The sequence below is a fragment of the Fusarium mangiferae genome (assembly GCF_900044065.1).
Source record: "Fusarium mangiferae strain MRC7560 genome assembly, contig: FMAN_scaffold011, whole genome shotgun sequence".
Classification (NCBI taxonomy): Eukaryota; Fungi; Ascomycota; class Sordariomycetes; order Hypocreales; family Nectriaceae; genus Fusarium; species Fusarium mangiferae.
Genome location: NW_024573931.1, coordinates 1,813,785 through 1,825,384, shown reverse-complemented (window position 1 = coordinate 1,825,384; position 11,600 = coordinate 1,813,785). Strand labels below are relative to the sequence as shown.

General features: G+C 48.7%; 4 protein-coding genes across 4 annotated transcripts; 1 reads left to right on the top strand and 3 right to left on the bottom strand.

The window, feature by feature from the left end:
- Positions 1 to 576: 576 nt before the first annotated feature.
- FMAN_10413 (uncharacterized protein) lies at positions 577 to 3,255 on the top strand (the record flags this gene model as incomplete). Its single annotated transcript, XM_041821085.1, has 5 exons — positions 577 to 855; positions 906 to 1,673; positions 1,725 to 1,895; positions 1,953 to 2,852; positions 2,905 to 3,255. The coding sequence occupies 5 exons, from the start codon at positions 577 to 579 to the stop codon at positions 3,253 to 3,255; spliced, it is 2,469 nt and encodes an 822-aa protein (XP_041686900.1).
- A 362-nt stretch (positions 3,256 to 3,617) lies between these two features.
- Positions 3,618 to 4,940, bottom strand: FMAN_10412 (uncharacterized protein; the record flags this gene model as incomplete). Its single annotated transcript, XM_041821084.1, has 2 exons — positions 3,618 to 3,902; positions 3,954 to 4,940. The coding sequence occupies 2 exons, from the start codon at positions 4,938 to 4,940 to the stop codon at positions 3,618 to 3,620; spliced, it is 1,272 nt and encodes a 423-aa protein (XP_041686899.1).
- Positions 4,941 to 6,686: 1,746 nt separating this feature from the next.
- FMAN_10411 (putative benzoate 4-monooxygenase cytochrome P450) lies at positions 6,687 to 8,445 on the bottom strand (the record flags this gene model as incomplete). The annotated part of the gene is made up of 6 exons (XM_041821083.1): positions 6,687 to 6,855; positions 6,907 to 7,546; positions 7,599 to 7,785; positions 7,839 to 7,982; positions 8,034 to 8,064; positions 8,117 to 8,445. The coding sequence occupies 6 exons, from the start codon at positions 8,443 to 8,445 to the stop codon at positions 6,687 to 6,689; spliced, it is 1,500 nt and encodes a 499-aa protein (XP_041686898.1).
- A 707-nt stretch (positions 8,446 to 9,152) lies between these two features.
- On the bottom strand, positions 9,153 to 9,465 carry FMAN_10410 (uncharacterized protein; the record flags this gene model as incomplete). Its single annotated transcript, XM_041821082.1, has 2 exons — positions 9,153 to 9,370; positions 9,435 to 9,465. 2 exons carry the CDS (start codon positions 9,463 to 9,465, stop codon positions 9,153 to 9,155), a joined length of 249 nt encoding a protein of 82 aa, XP_041686897.1.
- Between the last annotated feature and the right edge of the window lie 2,135 nt (positions 9,466 to 11,600).

Here is an 11,600-nt window from a genome sequence, read left to right as displayed (position 1 = left end):
GTCGTCATGAGCCTATTGAGTAGTTGGCGAAAGGTCGCTCATGGGATGAGGCTGCGGAGCCAAGGAGTCGCGTGACCGATGATATATGTTCGAAGAACGAAGCTGAACTTTTGGAGCTTGCACCTTGTATGTCTGAAAGCGACCTGCGCCTCTCAAACAAACCGTCTCCAGAATTTCAGCCTCGCAGACCCACGCGACGCGCTGACTGGGTCCAGCCACATGCAAAGTAGCTCTAATAAATAGATACTTCAACGCTAACGTAATTTGGCTGGATCTGTAGGTTTCAGTCTGATTGCAATACTTTTGGTGGTGCTTCCGCGACGTCTCAGCCTTCTCGCTTTGAACATCTACTCCAAGCGCAATACTGCGTGCCCATCCATTATCTTGATCAAAGAAAACAGAGCCTCCCTTTCTTGCTCATACCGACAAATCATTCGCAGCGTTTACGACATATCCTGGGAACTACCTTGCGATTCGATATTTGCACCATAGCGCATAAATACGACCATTATTATCCTTCATTCAATGGTACCCTCAACGAACTTTCATCCACAACGACTAGTCTAGTCGTGCATCATGGCAGCGCAAGAGATAGACAATCCAGCTGCACCGGCGATCGCAGCTTTCACGACTCTACTAAAAGAATTTCTTTCACAAGCAGAGACCGCCAAACCAACATCAGCAATTGAGCCGGCGCTGCGCAAGTCCGATTTCGACGACGTCTCTGGCCGAGTCTCCAGAACCGCGGACGATGTTTCAAGCCCAGCTGCTGAAGGTGCTACGTCAACGATCAACAAAGGGCGGCAGTTTGCTATAATAGAAACCGCGGCTCGTAACATATTCAGCCAACTCATTGTAAACCCGCACTCTCCCGTGCGATCCGCGGCTTGCGCTGACCAAAATAGGCGACAACCACCATCGATTCTCCCGACTATGTCAAGGTGTGGAACCTCCTCGACATCCTGTCGATTCTTTCCGACGATGGACAATGTGATCCCGCGCTCTTGTTCTGGCTAGCAGAGGAACTACTGGACAGCCAAACCATAGCTGGCTGTCGTAAGATCTTTGATTTCCTCGAGTCGAGGAGAGAACGAATCACAGCAAACCATTTCAAACAAAAGCAATTAATTATTCTTCGAACATGCAACGAATTGCTGCGCCGACTATCCCGTGCAGAAGATACTGCTTTCTGCGGTCGCGTCTTCATCTTCATGTTCCAAAGTTTTCCTCTGGGCGACAAGAGTTCTGTGAACCTGCGAGGCGAATACCATGTCGAAAATGCCACGACCTACGAGGCGACGCGGGCAAAGGACGAATCTAAGATGGCTGTGGACGAGCCAGAAGAGCAACTAAAGGAGCAAGCAGAGCCAAGGTCCACACCCAAGTCAGCCGACGCCAAAAAGGCAGACAAAGAGGAGCCCCTGTCGACAGACGAGCTTTATCCAATATTCTGGTCCCTTCAGGAATACTTCAGTCAACCTAAAAAGCTTTTTGAGACTACCAATTTGTCGTCCTTCAAAGAGGGTCTAGCAGCCACAATGAAAGTCTTTCAAACAGTGCACAACGATTCAAGGCGAAGCCTCAAACGAAAACGAGAGAGTGGAGAAGAAGATGAGAGTTCTAACACATTCAACCCCAAATATCTCACTAGTAAAGATTTATTCGACCTGGAGGTGGTGTCTCATAACTCAGTCTGACTCGAGGTAAAGCTAACAGCAATACAGATCAGTGATTTGTCTTTCCGTCGACATATTCTTGTGCAAGCTCTCATCATCATGGATTTCCTCATCTCACTGTCTATCCAAGCACGAGAGCGACTTACAGAAGCCCTCCCCGCCAATGCCAGCGTAAATAAGGCCGTAATGTACAGTGACCAAGTCCTGAGTGACGAAGACGTAAGTATTTCAGGACTACGACCACAGCAGAGAGCGCTTCAGCTAACCCCTTTTCAGGCTGAATGGGCTAGTGACATGAAAAAGACTATTGCGGACTACCTCCGCCAGGGTGCTGATGGTCCATACTTTTATCGAATGGTAGAAACCGTGCTGGCTAGAGACAAGAACTGGGTTCGCTGGAAGATTGAAGGCTGTCACCCCATCAAACGAGACCCAGTCTCGCCGGCATCCTTTCTTGAGGCAAAGGCCAACGTTCAGAAAATGGCTACCAGCAAGCGGCTAAGGTCTGTCCCTATGGGCTCTGTCTCCTTGGACTTTCTCAAGGAGGAGGATGGAGAGGCGGCGATGAGTCGACTCAAAACCAAGGAGCGCTATGAGCTGCCAGAGCTCGACACGTTCAAACGTAAAATTGCCGACGATGATTTTGAGATCGATATGCCAACAAACGACCAAACCAAAGCTGCTGCTATCGCTGGCAAGGCCAGCAAGAGCTGGAGAGCACTGCGAATCGCAGCGCGCTCAAAGCTTGCCGCACTCGACAAGATAGAAGATCCTAAGAAGATTGATATCGTGTTCGAGGAGCTTACAGAAGTGGATGATATCGAGGACACTTCTGAGCCCACAGCAAGTGAAGAAGATATGCCCTCGAACCGAGAACCTATCATCATCTGTGGCATCACAAGCGTAGGCAAGTCAACCATTATCAGAAAACTTATGGAAGAGCGAAAGGGCGTGTTCGCTCCTGTTGTCCGCCATACCACACGAGAGCCTGTTGAGGGTGAGGTCAACGGCAAGAGTTTCCACTTTGTCAAGCAACAAGAGTTCAACCAGCTACGAGATGGGGACCGCTTGATAGAATCAGGTACTCGGAACGGCGTCGATTACGGAACCAGTTTCAAGGCCATCGAGGCTATCTCAGAGAGTGGCAAAGTGCCAATCATCGAACTAGACATCGAGGTAAGTCAAATAATCGTCAAAATACGTACCTTACTGACATGCTACATGTCAGGCTGCCCAATATGCCAAAGATATGGACTTCCAGGCACGCTACGTGCTCGTTACGACATCTAACCCCGAACTTCTTAAGCAGCGCCTCAAAGCTTCGGGCAAAGAAGAACCTGCCATTCAAGATATCTTGAAGAAACACTCTACAGAACTCGAGTTGTGTAAGGTCGACGAACTGTTTGACACATCAATTGTCGACGACGATGATGTTGAAGCAGTCAAGGCTATTGAGAATTACATTTATGGGGAAAGTCAGGGCAAGCAGGACTTCAGTGAGGACACAGCTATGAAGGATGAGGAGGAAAATACCACCAAGATCGCCGAAGCAAAGGAGACCACGATGACAGATGCATAATACTGAGACGGAGCATGTCGAAATAATCGTGTACTATCTGTACTTGTAGAACAGTCTTAGGTGAACTAGTTGGCAAGGGGCAAAGCAATGTTCCCATAGTTAGTGCGAACTAGGTTCATCAGCCATAAGCATTCCACTGTCTCTTGCACTGTCAAAGAGGCAGAGCACCTAAAAAACATCAGGTTTCGGGCAAAGGGCCAATAATAAAATTAAACTATCTGAGCATCCAAGAGCACAGACTGCACTGAGCTGTCGACAAAGTGAAGGCAACAATGCACCACAGAAGCCTACCAGCCCGACAAAACACAAGACACGAACCAAATCAAGTACCACACGGGAAGAATGACTATATAAACAGGGTTTTACTCCTCGTCAGAAGACTCCTCCGAATCAGCCTCGGCAAGCCAGGTCAAGAAAGGCTCAGCAGCCTTGCGAACCTTCTTGGAGGTGGAAATGTCAGTGTACTTCTTGCTAGCCTTGGATCCCCACTTGGTCACAACCTCCTCGCTGATCAGGTCATAGTGGTAGTAGAGCTGGAGAATCTTGACGATGGACTGGAACATCTCGGGGTGGTCAGCAGCCAGAGTACCGACAAGACGTTCGGTTCCACCGAGCAGAGCCTTTTCGTGACGCTCAGAGGTAACAAACTGTAGGACGTTAGTATATGGATGCTTCGTAAAAACCAGAATTCAACATACCTGCTTGAGCATGCTAGCACGCTTGGGAATTTGGGCAACGATGTTCTTATCAAAGATGGTTTGGACAAGAACAAGAACACTACGATGCTTGCCTTCAATCCCAAGCTCCTTGGCCTTGACATAGATGTCGATGGATTCGACCTTGTCAACGCTGCCCTTCTCCTCAGCCTGGGACTGAATCCAGTCACCAAGCTCATCATAGATGGTGGGGCCACCCTCGCCTTCTTCGTCATCATCGTCACCAATATTGAGCTTCTGCTTGAACTCGCCAGGGAGAGAGGCCTGACGGGCCTTGACTGCTTCCTCGCTCATGTCAACAGCCCATTCATGCTCCTTGACTTCGTTCTCCTGAGCGGCTTCAGCGGCCTCTGCCGCGACCTTTTGGAACTCGTCGTCACTGCCAACGTCCTCGTCACCGTTCTCGTTTGAGCCGTTCTCAGATGCCTCATCACTGCCAGCACCATTCTGACCATTGGTGCCGTTGGCAGCATTGCCGTTCTGTCGAGCCTTCTTGGCAGCCCTGCGTTCGGCCTTGTCCTTCTTGCCCTTCTTGGGCTGGTTCTTGAGGATAAAGCCACTAAGCTTGAGGCGGATGTCGACATCGGTGCGCTGACCGCAGGCCTTGCAATCAAGCAGGATACGATCATCCTTGATGACAACATCGGTCTCAGGGTTCTTGCATTTCTTGCAGAGGACGAACTTGTTGATGAACCCATCGAGGTGGTCCTGAAGCTTAGGGGCATCATGAGCACCGTTGATAATCCAACGATCGTCTTTGGGGTCAATGTTGGTCTGAGCACCAAGCTCGAAACCAAAGTACTTAATGACATAAGAACCAGGACGGGCAAGAGAGGCAGCAACGCTGCTCAGGTTGACGACGACGGTCTTGATACCGTTTCCTTTACCTTCAATCTTGGTCTGCAGACGTTCCATCTTGTAACGATAGAAAGCATCGCTGACATCGCGACGAACGTTGACGAGAGCCATGGTGGCGGTATTGAGTAATTACTGTCTGAAAGATAGAGTTGACAGGGCAAGGCGGGTGAGCGAGGCTAGTGGTTGATGGAGTCGTGAGATGACGAGGAGATCATGTATAGACTTGGTAGCAGAAGATGACTTGAGGGTGGGCGGAGCAAGGAAGGTTTCAGTGCTCTTGATGATTTTTGATTGACATGTGGCAGACCGGATGTATGATCGGATGCTGGTGGTGATGCATAGACGACAATGGTGTCTCTAGATTTCAACCGTCGGAACTGATGTCGGGGCTACAAGGCTTTCGCGGTATGCGAAATAACTGCAGCTTGAAGAGGTGTCTGAAGACGGAGAGCTGGTCGTGCTGATACATAAACAGCAGTGTAGTTCGGCGGAAATATGTGTTCGGGAGGTCCGATGTCGTAGGGAGCAAGCGAAGACCGGCGAAGATGGTGCTCCAAGGCCAACACTACACTATGAACGATGCGAAGTTCGTGAGCCAGGTGTAAGTGGCGGGGAAGTCAGGTAGGCGATGCGCGCTGCGACCGGAAGAGTCAACAGGCAAGTATGGGAGTGAAATGCGCTTGGCGCGATGGGTTCAGGGCCGCTCGGTTGAGTTGAGTTAAGATTTGCTGTCTCGATGAGATGCAGAGTGTGATGTTGAGGAGGAGAAGAAGAGAAAAAGTGCAAAAGAGGAGCAACCAGGTGAGTTAAGAAGGAGGGAGGGAGGGGCGACGTTAGGGCCGACCGGGATTTTTGTTTTTTGGATGCCCGGAAGGGACGCTAAAGAATGGGGCAAGCGGCAAGAAAAACCTGACATAACCTCAGATTCAGTCAACATCAGAGGAACCAATACCTCTGATGTTGTGATCCAAACTGTCAGAGAACCTTATGGCCAAAATATTAGTACCTTGGAGATACTGTTTGAGACTGTTTTTGATACTGTGTTGCCAACAAAGAAGTCGCAAAGACTGAATTCCCCCAATGTTTGAAATACTACTACGTACCTACCTCAGGTAACAACAATGGAAGAAAACCTAGGTTAACTAAAATCCGAGTGCCCAAGGTTCCAGGTTTGAATCCAACAGTGACGAGGTAGATGATCAATCATGGATTGTACTTTCAGCGCCTCACCCGGCTCGTAGCGCTCATCCCAGGTAGTGATTCCCTGTTACACAGCTCGCTTCGCCAGGTGGGGGAGCCTGCTGTAGCTACCTAGTGTAGGTCTGTTCCGGGCGCCTCATGCTTAACTGCCAAGCCCCCGGCCTTCTAATATTGAATTTTCCTCACACTGCCCGTACATGAGGAAGCCAGGTACCTTGGTGAGCGTAACCTAACGCACTTGCATCGGTTCGGTCCATGGATTGGGTGGATGGTTGCCTTTTTTTCACGTTGTGATTTCGGGGATGCACCCGGAGAATGACAAATACGACATCGGTGTATTCGGATTTAAAAGCCACAGACTCCAACCGACGAATGCAATCACAACGTGTTGGTTGTTAGAGGGGTTTTTTGATTGTGAGTTTCTCTTACATAGACGATAGAAACACCCTCTACCCTCACTCAGCTGGAGTTGTTTGAGCTTTTGATATCTCCTATCGCCGAGTTGCCGATCCACATCCTTTAACCTATGACAATTGCACTGTATTGATGAAGCAGTCCTTGTTGGTGTGTGCGTGTGTGTCTGCTAATCGCGATTACGATGCACTGATCAAGCTCCCGTCTCTTCGTCAATGCTCATCAACTCGTCTGAGTCATAGTTCAGCCCTTCACGGGCACGAATTTGAGCAGGCATCTCTTTCCCCGAGGCCGTGAGGAGATCAGTTGATCGTCCATCGCCATAGAGTCGCTCCTCATTGATTCATCCGGCTCAGTTTCGTACTGTGAATACACGTCTCGCAGCAGGGTCTTCATCTCCGCCATGGCAAGACTGTAGCATGTGTTACTATCTTCTCTCTTTACACTCAGCAGAGCTACTCACTGTTTCCCGATGCATCCTCTTCCTCCACTAGAGAAGGCCCATTGGTGTCTTCGTCGGTCAGCATCTCCTTCGGCTTCCAACCACCTTTCAGGGTAGAATTTGTCCGGCTCGGGGAAGACATGATCGTTGATTCGGTGAACTGAAAGAGCCTGGCAACTGACAACTGTCCCCTGGGGTAAGGAGAATCCATCAATGACACGGCTGCCGTGGGGAACGTATCGAGGCAATGACATTGGAATGGCGGGGAAACATCTCAGTCCTTCATTCAGAACAGCATCTAGCATGGGCAATTCGTCAAAGTTGGCGTCAGGCTTGCTTCGAAACTCTTCTCGCAGAAGTCGTTGATACTTTATCGATCGGGGCAGTGAAAGTTCCCACATCAAGAAGCAGAGAACATCGCCGGTCGTATCGATGCCAGCGGCCATGTGATCGAGACACTCGGCAGCCATGTCGATAGTATCAAGGACGCTATCCTTCTCCTTAAGCCGGTTTAGAACGGTGAAATCTGCTGCACCATCTTCTTTGGCGTTTTCAATGACAAAGTTGTCGGCCAGAGGAATCAGTCGAGGTTTGGCAAAGCTCGTCAGAATGCTTGATCCAAGACGGTGTAGAATCGGGCTATAGTACTGGACCAGACGATCTAAGTTCTCTTGTGAGCTCCAACGCGTGATCCACGGCATATGAGAGCTTACTTTGAAGACTGTCATCGGCAGCAACTTGATGCATCATTTCTTCGTCGTCCTTACTTTGCAGGCAGTTGCTTCCATAAGGGTGGAACAACTGGTGCGTAACGCAATCACAAGCATATGCGTGCAACGCTGGTTTGGTCAGCTGTGTCGTTCTCCTCAATCGGTTCAGCTCCTTGTAGTCGGAACTAACCTCTCTATCTCAGTTTGTTAGCATACCCCGGAAAGAAAGAACACTCTACTCACAAATACGTCTGCCGTCTTGTCAGGCGAATCAACGCAACGCTCAACAAACCACCTGGAACGTTCTTGTATCCCGGCCAGGGGAGCTTGCTTCATTACGTTGCTGTTGGCATATCTATCGCCGATCATCCTCCGTCGTTTCGCATGCTGGAAGAAAGTCAGCTTGACTAAACATCGCGGCTTCTAATCTGAACTTACGTCGCCTTTAACCAGTGTTGAGAACATTGTCCTGTAAGGCACAGTCAGAACCGGCATCCCACTCCTATAACGTGGGTTCTTACCGCTTGCCGTAGACTTGAAAGAGGTCATAAAACTCTGTCTTATCGTATCCGCTACCACCAGAACCATAAATCTCTTTGAGGGCATCAATCGAAGTGAAGGAAACCTCATTGGGGGCGATCCTGACAACTGGGCCATATTTCCTATGAAGCTCGTGAATATATACGGTACGGTTGGCATTGAGTTCGTGCCATTTCAGTACAAGTGAGGTGAAGTTGGATATCAAGGGACCGGGAACCTTTGCCGTGGCCGAAGTCAGGCGGACAATGAGATGAGTAACAACAAGGAGAGCAGCAGCTCCAAGCATGAAGCTTGGTGAGAGTATAAACATTGTAGCAACGTTGATATGTTTGAACTTGACTAGTCGATGGCTGGTTCTCTCATTTCATGAAGGGGGAGAAGGAGAGTTGGAGCCGGCCATCAACCGGCTAGATTGAGGTTCTTATCACAAGGCATCTGAGATAGAAGCGCTCCGATATGGCTCCAACTGGTCGGGTCCAAACCCGAATCGCGTACTTCGTGTGGGTGGGATTGCTGCGTAACCGAGAGATAGGTTGATCCATAGTTAACCAGTCACGCCCTTTGATATTCTCTCTATTACATATCCGTATCTAGTTGTCGCTTCTTTGTCCCCGGTTGAGTAAGGTCTTCTCCACATTCTGGGGATTCCCGCGTCCACCTGCTTTTAGGATCAATGATAACATCCACACCCATGGAATTGCCATCAATGGATCTTGACTTGAAAAATGTTTTGATTTCTCTACCTTTTCAACCTATGATACAGCAATTTACATAGTACAGCTTGTCCATGATTCGTCCAATTGCTCACGCATGCCATTCGTTCTCGTCTGCTAAACATCCACACAAAGAAACAATCAACGTTGAAATTCCCCAACCCCGGCATTAATGCATGTGACTTGACGCCCTATTTCATGTCATGAAGTTCAAACTACCGACTTCCGGACCTCTCACCCCTGCAAATCCCCGCATTCGTGTTATCCATTGATAGCGTGGCAGAGATATGATGGCCATATAACTTCATAGCTCCGGCTTCTTATCACCGCCAGGTTTCTGATGATTACCTCCCCCAAGCATGCCAGAAATCCAACTCAGGCCCGGAATCTGCATGGGAGCCACAGGAGGATATTCCTTACTGCCGATCTTGGTTTTGGGAGTACAAGTACACCATTCAGCCTGTGGCACTCCGTCGAAGGCTTGTTGAACGTGATTGCCGCACCCACGCCACGACTTCTTCGCTATATAGGCTTCAATTAATATCTCACAAACTCAATTAGCGTAGATCAAATGACAGAAACTCACAGCATGTTGGGCAAGTCGCACTAAAGCACATGAAGGCAGGTTGTTCTCGTTCAGATGCGATAGTGAATGGCCAATTGTCATATCACCTCTGGGCAGGTCAAGTCAGGTATTGTTGGTGTGAATGTTTGACGCGCTTGAGTTCTTTTGGGGCGTTGAGGTTTCTTCTGGGGGCTTAGGTTTATATATCAGTGTTCTCGGACTCATTACATTGGTTGGAAGCGGAATGATCATAGATGAAGGACCTGGTCGCTGAATTAATTAATCGCCGGCTTGGAATGACGGTTCTCACTACAAGCCTACCCTGGACATGGGTTGATGAAGATATCTGTGCCAATGTTGTTCAACCCAACAGTAAAAGACGAGGATGTACTGTTAAGCGATGGTATTTGCTTCAATTTCATGGCCCATAAGTGGTCCTCATGCATGACACATTATTCATTTGGAATGTGCCTTTTATAAATGCCTTCTCATACATGTTCGGGAGTTACCTCCACGTCATTTAGGGGCCAGCCTCAAGCTCAGCTAGCTGGACCGTTTATTGTATGGTAAGCCGAAAAGAGGAGCGCTGTTCATGTCATGGTAGCTCATCAGAACAGAGGGACTTCAGACTTCGATCACCGGCCAGATCTAACTTGTGGTGAGAAACACAAGTTAGCCTCGTGCTGCCACACTTTGACACTGGATCAACACACACCCCTGTATGACAGGAAGCTTAGGAGTTGCTATTCATAGTATCAAATTGCCAGGGTACGCATAGCTTGTGGGATGCGCTGAGATTCAAAATTGAAGATGACCAGTTAAAAAGACAGGACTGTACGTAGAGCTTTCGTTTGATATAGTAGCAACGAACATTACAGTACACAAGACGAATGATAGAACGTATTGAATACCCTCAGAGATCTTTATAGCCACATAATCGTGTTGGGCTACATCAATCATTAGCAAAACAACCGGCAATACGCAGCATTGTCTTTCAACTGCAGGATCACATATTGGAACCCTGTCTGCAGACACAGCCTCCTTTCAACAGACCCCACTGTCCACAAGGCCAGTCTGGCCAACGTGCTCCGCTCAAGAAACAAGGACCTACCGAGACAACTTCCGACAAGGCTGATGAACCACAAGTGAGAGGTGATCAAAGCTTGAAGTACTAGCTCTCATCGGAGGGCTTATTGCTGACAAGTACGGGAACCTAAGCTTGGAAGTGGACGAACCCGACCTGTCTATAGTAGAGAGAGTCTCAACAAACCCGATGCTGACCATCCAAAGGTTGTAGTGCATATCGGCCACGCTTTAGTGTGGATACAGTAACGTTGGTACATATATCCATATTCTAGAAATATGTCACCTGTAGTTGAGGATATTGGTAGATTAACATGGAACGTGCTAACGCTGCTGGAGGTCCTGGCTCGTATCCAATTGTCTCAATTGGAATTGTCTTGTGCATGGTCCTATGCTAAGAGGTAACAAACATCTGTTTAAAAAACCATCAGTCTTGGGTAGCTTACCTATGTTGTAATTTTCCGTTTCGCAATCTAGTTCAGGGTCTTGGTCACAAACCCCAGGCTTGCCTTAGTACCTACTAGAGGTATGATCATACGAATACAGTGCCACAGGGTAAATAGTTACAGTCAGTCGAGGCTGTGCTGTACTCGGGCTGTTAGTAGGTAGTTTAGTACCTAAATTAGTAGGCAACTAAATAAGTACCTAGGTAGGTTAGAAGTTAGACGTTGTCTTATTCGTGTCGACCAGATGAGCCCTCATACACGATTCAATGGCATCGACCGCGCAATTGATCAAGTTAGTAACTCGGAACACAACCCAAAGGCATATTAGCGAGTGGTACTGTATCCGCCTTATCACCCCTCTGCTACCCAATCTCTTTAGGGATCCAGGGATGTTTGGTGTCCACGAGGTCTGCACGTACATCCATACTTAGGTAGCAGTGTAGCAAGTAAGGCGCTGAACATCCACTAACTACGGCCCATCCGTGGCAGCGGGTTCAGCACACCTAGGCACCCACCTAGAAACAGGCAGAACGGGATACCTAGCTCAATCAGCTTGCGTCGTGTCCCGTCCCGTCCGATCGGTGCCCTCCATTGCTTCTATAGGTAGGTACCTTAGTAGGTAGGTGGCTCCAAGAAGTACATTGCTTCGATGTACTGC